This window comes from Myotis daubentonii, chromosome 1 (genome assembly GCF_963259705.1).
Source record: "Myotis daubentonii chromosome 1, mMyoDau2.1, whole genome shotgun sequence".
Taxonomy (NCBI): domain Eukaryota; kingdom Metazoa; phylum Chordata; class Mammalia; order Chiroptera; family Vespertilionidae; genus Myotis; species Myotis daubentonii.
Window position 1 is genome coordinate 101,871,582 of NC_081840.1, and position 17,840 is coordinate 101,889,421.

General features: G+C 38.7%; 1 protein-coding gene across 1 annotated transcript in view; it reads left to right on the forward strand.

Annotated features, from left to right (window-relative positions):
* Nucleotides 1-16,282, forward strand: part of LOC132231077 (coiled-coil domain-containing protein 7-like) — a 94,549-nt gene extending 78,267 nt beyond the window's left edge. Inside the window, exons 7-9 of the mRNA XM_059689609.1 lie at nt 9,898-9,984; nt 15,066-15,149; nt 16,212-16,282. Coding sequence (XP_059545592.1) covers nt 9,898-9,984; nt 15,066-15,149; nt 16,212-16,282 — 242 coding nt within the window. The remainder of the gene's footprint in view (nt 1-9,897; nt 9,985-15,065; nt 15,150-16,211) is intronic.
* Nucleotides 16,283-17,840: the final 1,558 nt, after the last annotated feature.

Consider the following 17,840-nt stretch of genomic DNA (forward strand, 5'->3'; position numbering starts at 1 on the left):
GCCATTAGCAGCTAGGGCCCTCAGCAAAGTGGGAGATGACACATCTTTAAACAAATCAATCCCAAGAATAAAGAGACACAAAATAACATTCAGCAGAGACACTCATATAAATATTAGATGTCCAGTGCACGGAATTCGTGCATGGGGAGTGGGAAGGCGCTCCCTCAGCTGGCCTGCACCCTCTCACAATCCTGGACTGCTAGCTCCTTAACGCTGGCCTGCCTGTCTGCCTGATCACCCCTAACCACTCGCCTGCCTGCTTGGTCACCATAATCACTGGCTTGCCTGCCTGATCGCCCCTAACACCCTCTGCCTGGCTGTCTGATCACCCTTAAATGCCTCTACCTACCTGCCTGATCACCCGCAAGGACTGTACTGGCTTGGCTGATCCCCCTGAACTGCTCAACTGACTGCCTTATCACCGAACCACACTGTCTGCCTGCTTGATTGCCCCTAACCGCCACTGCCTCGGCCCCCGCCACTGTGATTTTGTCCAGAAGGACGACCAGATTGATGTCAATGCCATTTGGCTATCCGGTCAAATTAGCATATTATGCCTTTTTATTATAGATTTATAGGCATGCAAAACCCACAGACAAGAGCTTCACACCATTTCCCTTGTCTGCCCAGCCACTGAAACCTCAGAATGCCCTGCATTTAAGAGAAATACATTGAAGCAGAGCCGTGTCTCTTGTCCAAAAGCGGGTCAGGCTATGTGCTTGCAGATTATGTGAGGACCACTGGAGGTTTCTTGCCACCTGGAGCTGATCCGGCTCCACAAGACAAGAGGCAGTAAATGCCTCCCTTGCTATACTCAATAAATGCACCCAATGCCTTACAAAAGCCCAGGTGAGAGACAGCAAATGCCTCTCCTGTCATACAAAAATGCTTGATTCAACTTAGGTCTTAGCTGAGTTGATGCGGATTGCTGGGGTTGTGGTTGGGACATGAAACAGGAAAATTCCTGGCAGCACTGGCAATAAAAGTTCCAGACCCCAGCCCCAGAAACCCCCAATCCAGGCAGCAAGTGGCATCCCTGGTGGTCATATCTGGGTCACCAGATTATGAAACCAGACAAATAATGGGTCCAAATTAACTGTCACTACTTGAGCCAGTTAAGCAGAGGCATCTATGAAGGGTGGAATCATATATGAGTGTTTATTCCAATAATGCTGGCAGTATTTAAGAGCAGCAGGTCATCCCAAAAAATCTGCTCTGAAATCCCCTCTCTCCCTGCATAAACCAGCTGCTTATATTGGGTAGGACAAAGATTACATGGGGAAGTAGGCAAAATAAGTTAAGGATGAGCATAATGGTTAAAGATTACAGGCAATGTGTGCTGGGGGTGGGCTCCTCAGGGTCTCCATTGTTTGGGCAACAAGATTGTTAATCTTGCTATGATAATAGGCAGTTCTTATCCCCCAGATCCCAGCCAGATCAGAATCTGATTTCTTTAATCAGAGGAAAACAGTCATGGTTAGCAGAGCATGATTATATTTCTTATAGCTAGCCCCAATATTCTATATATGTCCTTAACAGATTCTCTCACCAATAGATGTTAACAGAGGAATCAAATTTCTGTCACCCACGGGAGTCAGATTTTTGGTGTACCACTGAATATAGAATTTTGAGAAGCCACAGGGCATAATGAAATGTGATGATAGGCTTTATTGCGTGGAGTTACATTCCTCCAGTTGTTAAGTACCATCCCCCTTAAGCCAGTCCTGAAAGAGGGGCAGCTGTGGGCTCCAGGAGAGCTAAAAACAAGGCCAGATCCCAGAGCTTCCAATCCATGTTGCAGCCAGGTGTAGATCAGCATCCAAGCTAATTAAAGTTCATTAATTCATTGTGTGTAGGTCCACATGGCCATGAGTCACTGGCCAAGGGGCGAGCATCCTGTTCCACAGAAGAGACAGGAACCCAGTGAGCTCATCTGATTCAAAGCTTAAATATTCAGGTTTGACCCACTTGCAGTGACCATGCCCATTCTGGCCAGCTGTGATGGGCAGCAAAGCACCTTCCTATGGCAACCAGACCTATTGGCCATGCCTCGAACCTGCCTTTGCCCGGTCCTTGCCCATCAATCAGCGGGGAACAGACTCAGAAAGTATTAAATGCTGCTTTTAGGCAGAACTTTATAAACGGCATGCTTATATTATCTGGTCTCTCATTAAGTCCTTTACTCTTAAATTATCAATAGGTTATTTCAAAAGCATCAGTATGAGGCCCTCCAGAAAAATTACAATGCAACAGCAAAGATAATTATGTACATATAACCATAACAACTGTAATACTAATGAAAATATTTGACATTTTGTGAATTCCAAAATGGATCTCAGATATGCAAATGCGGTTGGAAAGAGGGACCTAATTAATTGCTTGATGTAGGTTTGTGGAAAATGTTTATTTAGTAAAAAATGCAATATTTTCAAAGAAAAAAGAAGGTATGGTTAACATATTTCATCAAACACATAGTATCAACCAAGAGAGAAAAATTTATATTAAAAGAAAACAAATGCAAATTCTGGTGTGGAGATGTACAGTGAATTGAATTATGTGTGCACCTTGAAAAAGAAAAGTACCTCAAGTTTATTATTACACGGAGAAATTTTTTATCAACACCTTCCTTTAGTTAGGTGAATTCTTTCTATAAGTACATTTATACCTGGATATATTTTGGGTTTGGTTGCAGAGCATTGCAATAGGTGACTATCAAAAAACAAGAAAACAAAACAACAAACATCAACAAAAACAAGCAACATGACATTTTGGGTTTCCAAGAATGTACAAAAGTGATAATTATACTATATTGTAGTATACCATGGTTATATTCATGGACTCACGCATTTTGCCAAAACAAGGATTCTAGTCTATGATATCTACATTTCCACCTGAATTCCATTTGCAATTGAATTATAATTATAATTATTATTATTACTATTACTACCCAGAAAACTTACCCCAGTTGACCATGCAGAGTCACAATAGTTATAAGGTTTTTTCTGCAACATGCACTTTTTCAACTAAATTTCATTATAGTTTTTCTGTAATTTCGCCTATATAATGGTTTCCAAATCTGTCAAAATCACATAAATTCACAAATGTAAAGGGAAGCAATACCAGTGCTCACAATATTGCAATTTACCCACATTTTTCCCAGCTACAAGGTCTAAGTGCTTTTAAGACTAAAGAGGGTGTAAGCTTTTCCTCTGTCCAGAAATTACCTGTTACTCTTTTCCAAAGCTAGCCAATGCTTAACAGTTTCATACCTATAGAATGAAAAAGAGGGTGAGGACATGGATATATTCATGGAGAAGTCTAAGAATTCCTGCCTCATAGGAAGGTTCTGTGACTAGGATGAGCATTGTTTGCAACCTGACTTCTGGATTAGTGTTTGGACTTGCACCACCTAAGATTACCCTTGCAATAGAAATGCGTGTGTGTGTTTTAAGTTATGTTATTATGATAAACTCTCTAAGATGATGGAAATTTGCAAAACAACGTGTAGGTTATGAGAAAAGACCCGTTAAAGAGTTATGATACATCAGTTTGCGATTGAATTTTCTCATTAGTCGGATATGAGACCTTGGTCAAATCACTGAACATGAATAAGCCTCTATGCAATGAGGGTTATGTGTTGCCCTATGTTTGTAAGGATTGTAAGGTATTTATTTCAGAAACAGATACTTCTGTACAATGCATTTCCAGTGAAGGGAGCTGTAGTAACAAACACACTTATACACATTAACTAACACAAACACACACACACACACACACACACACACACATGTTAATATTTGCCTTTCAAAACTAATTTTAAACTGCTTATTCTATAGAGACTGATACAGAACACTTACCCAGCAATTTTGGAAGAGGTATAATCAAGGGGGAAGCCAAGAAAAAAACAATGCACCATACTGGTAAGAACAAGAATATTTCAGGTCTAGTTATAGTACTTATATGCTATTTTACATAATAAAACTTCTCCATAATTTCTTCCTATAATTACCAGAATGCTAGCAGTTACCATCAATGGGTTCTTAGATACATAATTTCTGTTTTAGGATTCATCTCCTTACAGTTGTCCACAAAAAAACAATGCTATTGTGAGCTTGAAATTTGCTTGATGGAAGCCTTTAAAATGCCACTTTACTCACTTTGTCTTTCAGACCCAATTCATTAGTTGCTTTGTATTTGCAAATGCAGAAAAGTTACCATAAGAAAGGATTAGAAGAGGAATTTAGAAAATAGACATTGAATTGCTTATTAATTTCCTCCATGTGATTACAATACCGGGAAAAATTTCTAATATTTCAGGTGATGGTGCAACCTGTGTTTTTTTCCTTTTTAATACACTTTAGGGTATAAATTACTGCTTCTGTTCTTGCTGATCAGTGGCTAATAGACGTTGTCACCATCTTTGACATGGTAACAAAGGAAACAGGCAGCTTAAGGGAGAATCAGGGAAGGAGACACTGAAAGAGAGGCTTTTAAAACAGTATTCATCCAACGATGATGGTGTTCATGCCCCAAAGTTCATGCCATAACAGGAACAGCACTAGGAGCTTCACACTGCAGGGAAAGACACTTCAGTAAAATATGAAATAGCACAACCTCATCACTCAGTAAATGACCAGGCACACAATGACAGGACTCCAAATGCATTGGGAGGAACCTAGTAGCCTGATTTGCTACAATACATTCCCTAAAATGCACAGGTTTTACCACAAAATATATTAGACATGTAAAGGAACAGCAAGTATGAACTCTACATAAGAAGAAAGCAGACCAGAACAAATCTTTGCATGCATTCCGTTGTAGGTTTTCCTATAATTTATAAATATGTTAAATAAAGAACCCCATGTTCAATAGAGAAAAGACCATACGTGGCTAGTTCTCATCAAATGAAAATGTCAAGAGAGAGACAGAATGATATATGAAAAGAAAAACACAGATGATTTTGGTATTGAAATTCTAATAACTGTTAGGTAAAATGCATTATAGTGGCACAGGAATAGATTGGAATGGTCAGAAGAAAGAATCTCTACACTTGAAATAATGGGAAGAGTGAAAGTAGAGCAAGGAGGAAGGGCGCAGGAAAAACATTGGAAGAAAAAATGGTTAAATATTTTCAAACATATTCAATGAAAAATATCAATTTGCACATCCAAGCTCAATGAAATCTAAGTAGATTAGTTACAATGAAATATGCAATCAGACCCATCTCGGTAAAAGCTATGAAGGACAGAGGAAATAATACAACCCACAAAGGGCCAACAACTCATCACATAAAAGAGAAACCCTGGCAAAATGAAGGGCTGAGTTGACATTACAAACTGTCCAGGAATACAGGAAGAGGAATGGCATAGTCAGAGTGTTAATAGAAAAACATCACTACAATTCTTATATCTAGCCAAACTATAATTCAGAGTGAAGGTTAGAAAAAGGGATTCCAATTTTCTAAAATAAAAAAAATACAAGGAGGGAAGGAAGGAAGGAAGGAAAGAAGGAAGGAAGGAAGGAAGGAAGGAAGGAAGGAAGGAAGGAAGGAAGGAAGGAAGGAAAAAAGAAAGGAAGGAAGGAAGGAAGGAAGGAAGAAAGAAAGAAGAAAGAAAGAAAGAAAGAAAGAAAGAAAGAAAGAAAGAAAGAAAGAAAGAAAGAAAGAAAGGAAGGAAGAAAGAAAGAAGGGAAGGGAGGAAGGAGGAAGGAAGGAAGGAAGGAAGGAAGGAAGGAAGGAAGGAAGGAAGGAAGGAAGAAAGAAGGGAAGGGAGGAAGGAGGAAGGAAGGAGGGAAGGAAGGAAGGAAGGAAGGAAGGAAGGAAGAAAGGAAGAAAGAAAGAAAGAAAGAAAGAAAGAAAGAAAGAAAGAAAGAAAGAAAGAAAGAAAGAAAGAAAGAAAGAAAGAAAGAAAGAAAGAAAGAAAGAAAGAAAGAAAGAAAGAAAGAAAGAAAGAAAGAAAGAAAGAAAGAAAGAAAGAGAAAGAAAGAAAGAAAAGGAAGGAAGGAAGGAAGGAAGGAAGGAAGGAAGGAAGGAAGGAAGGAAGGAAGGAAGGAAGGAAGGAAAGAAGGAAGGAAGGAAGGAAGGAAGGAAGGAAAGAAGGAAGGAGAAAAAGAAGAAAGAAAGGAAGAAAAAAGAAAGAAAGAAAAAAGAAATAAGGAATCTAAGCAATGGGGATCTGTTTGATAGCAGATCTGCTTTAACAATAAAGAATTTTTTTTTTTTTTAATGTTGAAAGCAATTTACTTCTGGCAGTAACTTGAATCCAGCTTCTAAAGGAGCATGGATTCAAAGATTTATGTAATTCCAAAAGACAATAAGAATGCATGTATTTTTCTCCGTAGTTGATTCAAAAGGCAATTGCATAAACATGATGTGCATCATTTTATTGAGGCGCCTATAAAATGTATAAAATGAATACATTGCACTGTAGGAGCACAGAGGTGATGTGTGTTGATCACAATGTATTTCAGTAAGATGATATAGAAGATTTTAATTCCAATTTGGAAGAGCAAATGAGGCGTGCCTGGAATGCTAATATATAAAATGCCAGGGGCCATTATGACCAAAATAAGTGGATGGATGACCAAACAGCAGGCTGCGTGGGGCGACAACGCTGGCAGGAGGGGTTAGTGTGGGATGACCAAACAACTGAATAGCAGGTTGTATGGGTGACCAAGCTGGCAGGGGTGGCAGTTGGGGGCTACCAGGCCAGCAGGGAGGAGCTGGGGACAGCCAGGATGGCAGAGGTGGGCAGTTGGGGGAACCAGGCCAGCAGGGAGGTCAGTAAGGGGCATCCAGGCTGGCGGAGGAGCAGTAAGGGCTGACCAGGCAGGCAAGGGGCCAGTAAGGGGCAACCAGGCCGGCAGGACAGAGCAGTTAGGGGCGACCAGGCCAGTAGAGGGGAGCAATTGGGCGTGACCAGGCTCGCAGGGGCAGCAGTAAGGGGTGACCAGGCCATTGGAGGGGCAGTAAAAGGTGCCCAGGACAGAGGGGGATGGTCGGGGGTGACCAGGCCGGCAGGGAGTGGAGGGCATTAAGGGGCGACCAGACTTGTGGGGAAAGGCAGTTAGGGGGAACCAGGCTGGCGAGGAAGCAGTTGGGGGCAACCAGGCCGGTAGGCAGAAGTGGATAGGAGTGATCAGGCTGCCTGGGCGGGGGGCACTTAGGGGAAATCAGGCAGGCAGGCATGTGAACAGTTAGGAACCAGCGGTCCTGGATTGTGAGAGGGATGTCCAACTGATGGTTTTGGCCTGGTCCCCAGGATCAGTTGTTGGGCTTCCCCCAAGGGGTCCTGGATTGGAGAGGGTGCAGGCTGGGCTGAGGGCACTCCCCACCCCCGCACAAATTTGAATTCACAACCATGCAGAAATTTCATGCAACAGGCCTCTGGTTATAAATAAGAAGGTTAACGTAAAAGTAATTTGTAAATATGCACTTTTTCTTCTTTCTTCTCTTAGCTTCAGAGGGCCCCAGTTATATAAAAATAAGTATAACTTTATATCATAGGTATGTTCAGTACCATCACTCCCACTGTCTGCAGCTTTCATATGTGCAATTTCTGTTATTCATGGTCAATCAGGAATGGAATATATCAAATGCAAAATGCCAATGATAAATAATTCATGTTTTAAATTATTCATTATTCTGTAGAGATGGTGAATCTCATGCCATCCTTCTCTGTCCTACCCAGAACATGAATAATCCCTTTGTCCAGCCTATTCACTCTGATAACTCTACCTGCCCTTTTGTCACTCAGTAGCCTCCTCAGTTATCACATGGGTAAGCACTGTCATGGTATTGCAGTGCTTATGTTCAAGTAAACATGGTTTTACTTCATACTGTCCCCAACATGCAAGAGTAGAGATGTTGACAGTTTGGAAATACCAAAGAGAAGCCAGCATTTGTATCAGATATAAGTTTATATAGGAAAGCTCTGAATATATTTTGGGTTTGGCACAATCCACAGTTTCAAGCATCCATCCACTGAGGGATCTTGGAATGGATCCCTCACTGATAAGGTGGGTAATAGTAGCACATAAACGGGAAAGATGTAAGAGAATGATATGGGATTAGCATTTCTAGATCTCCCTGGTATTTATTTAGTAACAATTTGAAATGGGTTCTAAAATTATCAATGTTGGTAGTTACACAACTCTGAGTATAAATTTTAATAACCCATTAAATTTCACACTTCATATGGGAAAAATGTATTGTATGCCTACATAATTGCTAAAAATAGCTCTCTGACCTACAAATAATAAGACATTAAGGAAAGTTTAAAGCAATGGGAAGATGTTTATGGTAAGAAAATTGTGATTCTTCACATAAGTTTCTCCAACATTTCTCCCCTCAAAGCCTATTCTGATTGGCTCCCGCTAATCTTAGAATACTTTGCATACTTGATTCTTCTGAAGTGGTGTTTTTTACTTAAACCTAATGGAGAAAAACCAGAGCCTCTGAAATATATTGGCTAATGTTGCCCAGGGTTGTGTTGCTCTACCTCCTGTATCTTTCACAAAATGTTTCTAATCAATAATGACCTTTTCTTTTTTTTTGCCGAATATGGGTCAGCTGTGTATTAATACCAAAGCTGGGACACTCTCTGTAAAGGTGTTATGGTATTTGTTGGCAGGCAGAGTCATAGTGCGACCTTTTATATTTCTTCATGGACTCAGGCATTACTTCAAACTTTCCCAACCTTCCTAATACGGGGACCCTTTAATACAGTTGCTCATGTTGTGGTGACCCCCAACCACGAAATTATTTTTGTTGCTACTTCATAACTGTAATTTTGCTACTGTAAACAATGTGTAATTATATTTGTGTTTTCAGATTGTCTTAGGCGACCCCTGGTAATGGGTCGTTCGACCCCCAAAGGGGTCGCTACCCAGAGGTTGACAACCACTGCTTCAAAGCAAGACGTCTGCTGTGCAGTGTCAGGATCATGATTTCTTTCAAACTATACTTGCAGGGTCCACTAGAACTGACTTCCACTCCATACATTGTTGGCCCTGAAGTCCTTTTTAGTTCCTGAATCCAATTTATCCCTCCCACAATGCTAATTTCTCTTTAATAACTTTCATGCCTTTTTTTGTCACTGGACCAAATTATTGGTTGGTAATTATAGGAGAAACATTAAATCATATGAAAACTCCGGTGGAAATGGATCCAACCAGTATCCTGGTACTGCTGAAAAATTAACAATTTCTTCCTTGCATGTCACAAGGTCTCCATGCAAAGGAACCTTACAAGGCATTTATTTCTCAATCTGATCAATGTCTTTATTCTCTTAATCCTTGATATCTACATGCTTTATAGTGACAAAACCTAATGGGGAATTACAATGTTCCCTGGTGAGTCAATTCATTTCTGGCTCATGGTAAGTTTCTGTGACTGTACAGTCAGTCGGTGGTGTGGAACTTGTCAGTTAGTGAAAATCAAATAAATAAACAATGAAACAAAGAGTGATGTTCTATTTCATGAAGTACATCCCTACAGAAAGAGTGTGCATTTAATGCTAGCCTGCAAGTTAGTTTATGATCATAAATTCACTGAGATGATGATTTCAATTTCCATAATAAAGAATTTATATGGAATAAGTAGTGTTTAAGGAATTTTGAGACATAGCTTCTAAAATGTATATCTATTTTACTATTTCCTGGTTATTTGGTTTTGGAGATGTCACTAAAGGTCTCTGAACATCAGCATAATATGGCTGACATATTTATTCCATCTGTTCCAATATATGTTTTCATGAATTTGCAATCAGATTATCTCAACAAAATTTTGATAGGCTAGATACAACCAACATATGTGCACTCATGGAAACATATATATTCCTATGTAAATGATTTGTACATACATGATCACAATGACATGCTCTTAAATCTATGTTTCAGTGGGGGCTAATGCAGAACACTCAACAGATGCAACTCCACGTGGCATAAAAATGAGTCCAGTGAAGATACAATCAATGGAATTATTTGGTAAGAAGAAGAATTTAAAAAATAAAATATTCCAGTTTATTCACATTTTGGAGTTGAATTAAGCCTGAAACTTAAAGAACAAAAGCACCTGTAGGTTACTATTACACGGAGAAAGGTTTTGATAAATACCCTTCTTTAATGAGTTAAATTCTTGTCTTAAGTGCAGGCAGACCTTGGAGAAACTTTGTGTTTTGTTCCAGACCATTGCAATAGAGTGAATATCACAAAACACAAGGCACATGAAATTTGGGGTTTCACAAAGTGTATAAAATGATGATTAAACTATAGTGAATTCTATTCTGTGTACAAAAGCATTTGATCTACAAAGAAAATAATATATGTATTTAATTGAAAATACTTTATGGCTAGAAACTGATAATAACCATCTGAAACTTCACTGTTTTAATCATTTTGCTTACGTAGGGTGTTACCCCAATGTTGATGGTGGATGTTAGTTGAGACTGGTGGTTGCTGAAGTCGGGACAGCTGAGGAATTTTTTTTTTTTTTTTTTTTAGGCTTTGAATATTTTGTTATATTCTTGGACACATTTCTGTGTCTATTCTTTCTTTTTTAATTGTTTTATTGATTAAAGTATTACAAAGGGTTTTACTTATGTGTCCTTTTTTTCCCCCCGCCCTTGACAATCCCCTGGCCTCCCCTACCCCCCAGTGTCTTATGTCCATTGGTTATGCTTATATGCATGCATACAAGTCCTTTGGTTGATTTCTTACCCACCCCCCTCCTGCCCTCCCACCCTCCCCGGCCTTCCTGCTGTAGTTTGACAGTCTGTTTGAGGCAGCTCTGCCTCTGCATCTATTTTTGTTCATAAATTTATAATGGTCTTTATTATCCAGAAATGAGTGACATCATGTGGTATTTTTCCTTCATTGACTGGCTTATTTTACTTAGCATAATGCTCTCCAGTTCTATCCGTGTTGTTGCAAATGGTAAGAGTTCCTTCTTTTTTATAGCAGCATAGTATTCAATCCTGTAGATGTACCACAGTTTTCTAATCCATTCATCTACAGATGGGCACTTAGGCTGTTTCCAGATCTTTGCTATGGTGAATTGTGCTGCTATGAACATAGGGGTGCATATATCCTTTCTGAGTGGTGTTTCTGGTTTCCTGGGATATATTCCTCGAAGTGGGATCACAGGGTCAAATGGGAGTTCCATTTTTAACATTTTGAGGAAACTCCATACTGTCTTCCATAGTGGCTGCACCACTCTGCATTCCCACCAGCAGTGCACGAGTGTTCCTTTTTCTCCACATCCTTTCCAGCACTTGTCATTTGTTGATTTGTTGATGATAGCCATTCTGACAGATGTGAGATGGTACCTCATTGCTGTTTTGATTTGCATCTCTCGGATGATTAGTGACTTTGAGCATGTTTTCATATGTCTCTTGGCTTTCTGAATATCCTCTTTTGAAAGGTGTCTATTTAGGTCCTTTGCCCATTTTTTGATTGGATTGTTTATCTTCCTTTTGTTGATTTGTTTGAGTTCCCTATAAATGTTGGAGGTTAAACCCTTATCAGTGATAGCATTGGCAAATATGTTCTCCCATGTAGTGGGCTGTCTTGTTGTTTTGATGATGGTTTCTTTTGCTGTGCAGAAAATTTTTATTTCGATAGTGGCCCCATTTGTTTATTTTCTCTTTAGTTTCCAATGCCCTAGGATCTGTATCGGTGAAGAAATTGCTTTGGCATATGTCTGAGATTTTGTTGCCTTTGGATTCTTCCAGTATTTTTATGGTTTCTCGTCGTATATTTAAGTCCTTTATCCATTTTGAGTTTATTTTGGTGTATGGTGTAAGTTGGTGGTCTACTTTCATTTTCTTGCATGTATCTGTCCTTTTAAGATTTCTCTTCACAATTTTTCTACAACATTCACAAACCCTGTTGCCCATTTGGGAAAAAAAAAAACCCAAAACAACAAATCAGCTTTAGAACAACTCAATTTCATGTTTTCTTCAAAATCTATTACCACACTTCATGCCTCCTATTACCAAAACTACATAATTTCTTTCCAATTCTTTAGAATTCTTAACTCTTAAAACCTTAATTTTAAGTGACAAGTAATAAATATGTCTCAGAGTTGCAATACACTCACAGTTTAAGAGCTATATTTCAAATAAAGTAGAAGACATATTTATTAACAGATTAAAATCTACCCCCTAGATTCTCTGTAATAAGAAGCCAAAAGTAGGCCAAGTCAGATTAATTAATATTTTATGTATCCTCTTATTTCAAAATACCTAGATATTTAAAAAATGTTAATGTTTAGCCCAGCAGAACTCCAAAGTTTTAAGATACCAAATACTTTACTATTTTCTTTTTCTTCAGAAAGAGGGAGTGGCCCTCCAGTGCCACTTCTTCAGCGTGCCCTCTAGGAGAAAATCTTGGGGAGTTTAAAAGGTTTATTTTGCACAATTTTCTTTCTGAATAAAATAGAGCAACATGAAATCTTGCATATTAGAAGAGATCTTATCCTATTTCAAAACAGAAATAAAAGCAACCCCTAAAGTAAATAAATGAGCACTTCCAAATGATGGACTGGGACATTAGCCTTAGAATCTGTCTTTCTTTCTTTCTTTCTTTTTTTTTTTTTTTAACAGAGGTCAGCTTTTATTGACTGTGTTACAAAAAGAGCCAGTTTAGTCAAAAAGACTAAAGCCCATGTCATCAACAGACTCCTTAGATTCTTCTTTCTTTGCTTCCACTTTGTTCTCAGCTGGGGCAGCAAGGGTGGAGGGGGCAGGACCTCCTGCTGGTGCAGCACTTGCTGCAGGGGCAGGTCCACCAGCCCCTACATTGCAGATGAGACTCCCAATATTAACATTGCCCAGAGCCTTTGCAAACAAGTCTGGCCAGAAGCTCCAACTTTTACACCAGCTGCTTTCATGACGGCATTTACATTCCTCCAGTTGTAAAGTACCATCCCCCTTAAGCCAGTCCTGAAAGAGGGGTAGCTGTGGGCTCCAGCAGAGCTAAAAACAAGGCCAGATCCCAGAGCTTCCAATCCATGTTGCAGCCAGGTATAGATCAGCATCCAAGCTAATTAAAGTTCATTAATTCATTGTGTGTAGGTCCACATGGCCATGAGTCACTGGCCAAGGGGCGTGCATCCTGTGCCACAGGAGAGACAGGAACCCAGTGAGCTCATCTGATTCAAAGCTTAAATATTCAGGTTTGACCCACTTGCAGTGACCATGCCCATTCTGGCCAGCTGTGATGGGCAGCAAAGCACCTTCCTATGGCAACCAGACCTATTGGCCATGCCTCGAACCTGCCTTTGCCCAGTCCCTTGCCCATCAATCAGCGGGGAACAGACTCAGAAAGTATTAAATGCTGCTTTTAGGCAGAACTTTATAAATGCATGCTTATATTATCTGGTCTCTCATTAGTCCTTTACTCTTAAATTATAAATAGATTATTTCAACAGCATCAGTATGAGGCCCACCAGTAAAATTACAATGCAACAGCAAAGATAAGTATGTACATATAACCATAACAACTGTAATACTAATGAAAATATTTGACATTTTGTGAATTCCAAAATGGATCTCAGATATGCAAATGCTGTTGGAAAGAGGGACCTAATTAATTGCTTGATGTAGGTTTGTGGAAAATGTTTATTTAGTAAAAAATGCAATATTTTCAAAGAGAAAAGAAGGTATTGTTAACATATTTCATCAAACACATAGTATCAACCAAGAGAGAAAAATTTATGTTAAAAGAAAACAAATGCAAATTCTGGTGTGGAAATGTACAATGAATTGAATTAAGTGTGCACCTTGAAAAAGAAAAGTACCTCAAGTTTATTATTACACGGAGAAATTTTTTATCAACACCTTCCTTTAATTAGGTGAATTCTTTCTATAAGTACATTTATACCTGGATATATTTTGGGTTTGGTTGCAGAGCATTGCAATAGGTGACTATCAAAAAACAAGAAAACAAAACAACAAACATCAACAAAAACAAGCAACATGACATTTTGGGTTTCCAAGAATGTACAAAAGTGATAATTATACTATATTGTAGTATACCATGGTTATATTCATGGATTCAAGCATTTTGCCAAAACAAGGATTCCAGTCTATGATATCTACATTTCCATCTGAATTCCATTTGCAATTGAATTATAATTATTATTATTACTATTACTACCCAGAAAACTTTACCCAGTTGACCATGCAGAGTCACAATAGTTATAAGGTTTTTTCTGCAACATGCACTTTTTCAACTAAATTTCATTATAGTTTTTTTGTAATTGGGCCTAGAGAGTGGTTTCCAAATCCATCAAAAGGTGAAAATCACATAATGACACAAATATAAAGGGACTCAATACCAGTGCTCACAATATTGCAATTTACCCACATTTTTCCCAGCTACAAGGTCTACATGCTTTTAAGACTAAAGAGAGTGTAAGCTTTTCCTCTGTCCAGAAATTACCTGTTACTCTTTTCCAAAGCTAGCCAATGCTTAACAGTTTCTCACCTATAGAATGAAAAAGAGGTTGAGGACATGGATATATTCATGGAGAAGTAGAAGAATTCCTGCCTCATAGGAAGGTTCTGTGACTAGGATGAGCATTGTTTGCAACCTGTATCTGGAATTCTGTTTAGACTTGCACCACCTAAGATTACCCTTGCAATAGAAATGCATGTGTGTTTTAATTATGTTATTAAGATAAACTCTCTAAGATGATGGAAATTTACAAAACAACGTGTAGGTTATGAGAAAAGACCCGTTAAAGAGTTATGATACATCAGTTTGCGATTGAATTTTCTCATTAGTCGGATATGAGACCTTGGTCAAATCACTGAACATGTATAAGCCTCTATGCAATGAGGGTTATGTGATGCCTAATGTTTGTAAGGATTATAAGGTATTTATTTCAGAAACAGATACTTCAGTACAATGCATTTCCAGTGAAAAAATGTTATTAAGGGAGCGGTAGTAACAAACACACTTATACATGTTAACCAACACACACACACACACACACACACACACACACACACACGTGTTAATATTTGCCTTTCAAAACTGATTTTAAACTGCTTATTCTATAGAGACTGAAACAGAACACTTACCCAGCAATTTTGGAAGAGGTATAATCAAGGGGGAAGCCAAGAAAAAAACAATTCACCATACTGGTAAGAACAAGAATATTTCAAGTCTAGTACCTATATGCTATTTTACATAATAAAACTTCTCCATAATTTCTTCCTATAATTACCAGAATGCTAGCAGTTACCATCAATGGGTTCTTAGATACATAATTTCTGTTTTAGGATTCATCTCCTTACAGTTGTCCACAAAAAAACAATGCTATTGTGAGCTTGAAATTTGCTTGATGGAAGCCTTTAAAATGCCACTTTACTCACTTTGTCTTTCAGACCCAATTCATTAGTTGCTTTGTATTTGCAAATGCAGAAAAGTTACCATAAGAAAGGATTAGAAGAGGAATTTAGAAAATAGACATTGCATTGCTTATTAATTTCCTCCATGTGATTACAATACCAGGAAAAATTTCTAATATTTCAGGTGATGGTGCAACCTGTGTTTTTTCCTTTTTAATACACTTTAGGGTATAAATTACTGCTTCTGTTCTTGCTGATCAGTGGCTAATAGACGTTGTCACCATCTTTGACATGGTAACAAAGGAAACAGGCAGCTTAAGGGAGAATCAGGGAAGGAGACACTGAAAGAGAGGCTTTTAAAACAGTATTCATCCAACGATGATGGTGTTCATGCCCCAAAGTTCATGCCATAACAGGAACAGCACTAGGAGCTTCACACTGCAGGGAAAGACACTTCAGTAAAATATGAAATAGCACAACCTCATCACTCAGTAAATGACCAGGCACACAATGACAGGACTCCAAATGCATTGGGAGGAACCTAGTAGCCTGATTTGCTACAATACATTCCCTAAAATGCACAGGTTTTACCACAAAATATATTAGACATGTAAAGGAACAGCAAGTGTGAACTCTACATAAGAAGAAAGCAGACCAGAACAAATCTTTGTGTGCATTCCAGTTGTAGGTTTTCCTATAATTTATAAATATGTTAAATAAAGAACGCCATGTTTAATAGAGAAAAGACCATAGGTGGCTAGTTCTCATCAAATGAAAATGTCAAGAGAGAGACAGAATGATATATGAAAAGAAAAACACAGATGATTTTGGTATTGTAATTCTAATAACTGTTAGGTAAAATGCCTTATAGTGGCACAGGAATAGATTGGAATGGTCAGAAGAAAGAATCTCTACACTTGAAATAATGGGAAGAGTGAAAGTAGAGCAGGGAGGAAGGGGGCAGGAAAAGCATTGGAAGAAATAATGGTTAAATATTTTCAAACATATTCAATGAAAAATGTCAATCTGCACTTCTACTCAATGAAATCTAAGTAGAATAGTTACAATGAAATATGCAATCAGACCGATCTTGGTAAAAGCTATGAAGGACAGAGGAAATAATACAACCCACAAAGGGCCAACAACTCATCATAAGAGAGAAACCCTGGCAAAATGAAGGGCTGAGTTGACATCACAAACTGTCCAGGAATACAGGCAGTGGGATGGCATAGTCAGAGTGCTAATAGAATAACATTACTATGCTTCTTATATCTAGCCAAACTATCATTCAGAGTGAAGGTTAGAAAAAGGGATTGCAATTTTCTAAAATAAAGAAAGAAAAGGAAGGAAGGAAGGAAGGAAGGAAGGAAGGAAGGAAGGAAGGAAGGAAGGAAGGAAGGAAGGAAGGAAGGAAAGGAGGGAGGGAGGGAGGAAGAGAAAAGAAGAAAGAAAGAAAGAAAGAAAGAAAGAAAGAAAGAAAGAAAGAAAGAAAGAAAGAAAGAAAGAAAGAAAGAAAGAAAGAAAGGAAGGAAGGAAAAAAGGAAGGAAGGAAGGAAGGAAGGAAGGAAGGAAGGAAGGAAGGAAGGAAGGAAGGAAGGAAGGAAGGAAGGAGGAAGGAATGAAGAAAGAAAGAAAAAAAGAAAAAGAAAGAAAAGAAAAGAAAGAATAGAAAGAAAAGAAAGAAAGAAAGAAACAAAGAAAGAAAGAAAGAAAGAAAGAAAGAAAGAAAGAAAGAAAGAAAGAAAGAAAGAAAGAAAGGAAGGAAGGAAGGAAGGAAGGAAGGAAGGAAGGAAGGAAGGAAGGAAGGAAGGAAGAAAGAAAGAAAGAAAGAAAGAAAGAAAGAAAGAAAGAAAGAAAGAAAGAAAGAAAGAATCCAAGCAATGGGGATCTGTTTGATAGCAGATCTGCTTTAACAGTAAAGAATTTTTTTTTTAATGTTGAAAGCAATTTACTTCTGGCAGTAACTTGAATCCAGCTTCTAAAGGAGCATGGATTCAAAGATTTATGTAATTCCAAAAGACAATAAGAATGCATGTATTTTTCTCCGTAGTTGATTCAAAAGGCAATTGCATAAACATGATGTGCATCATTTTATTGAGGCGCCTATAAAATGTATAAAATGAATACATTGCACTGTAGGAGCACAGAGGTGATGTGTGTTGATCACAATGTATTTCAGTAAGATGATATAGAAGATTTTAATTCCAATTTGGAAGAGCAAATGAGGCGTGCCTGGAATGCTAATATATAAAATGCCAGGGGTCATTATGACCAAAATAAGTGGATGGATGACCAAACAGCAGGCTGCGAGGGGCGACAACGCTGGCGGGGGGGGGGGGGGGGGAGGCGGGTAGTGTGGGATGACCAAACAACTGAATAGCAGGTTGTATGGGCGACCAAGCTGGCAGGGGTGGCAGTTGGGGGCTACCAGGCCAGCAGGGAGGAGCTGGGGACAGCCAGGATGGCAGAGGGGAGCAGTTGGGG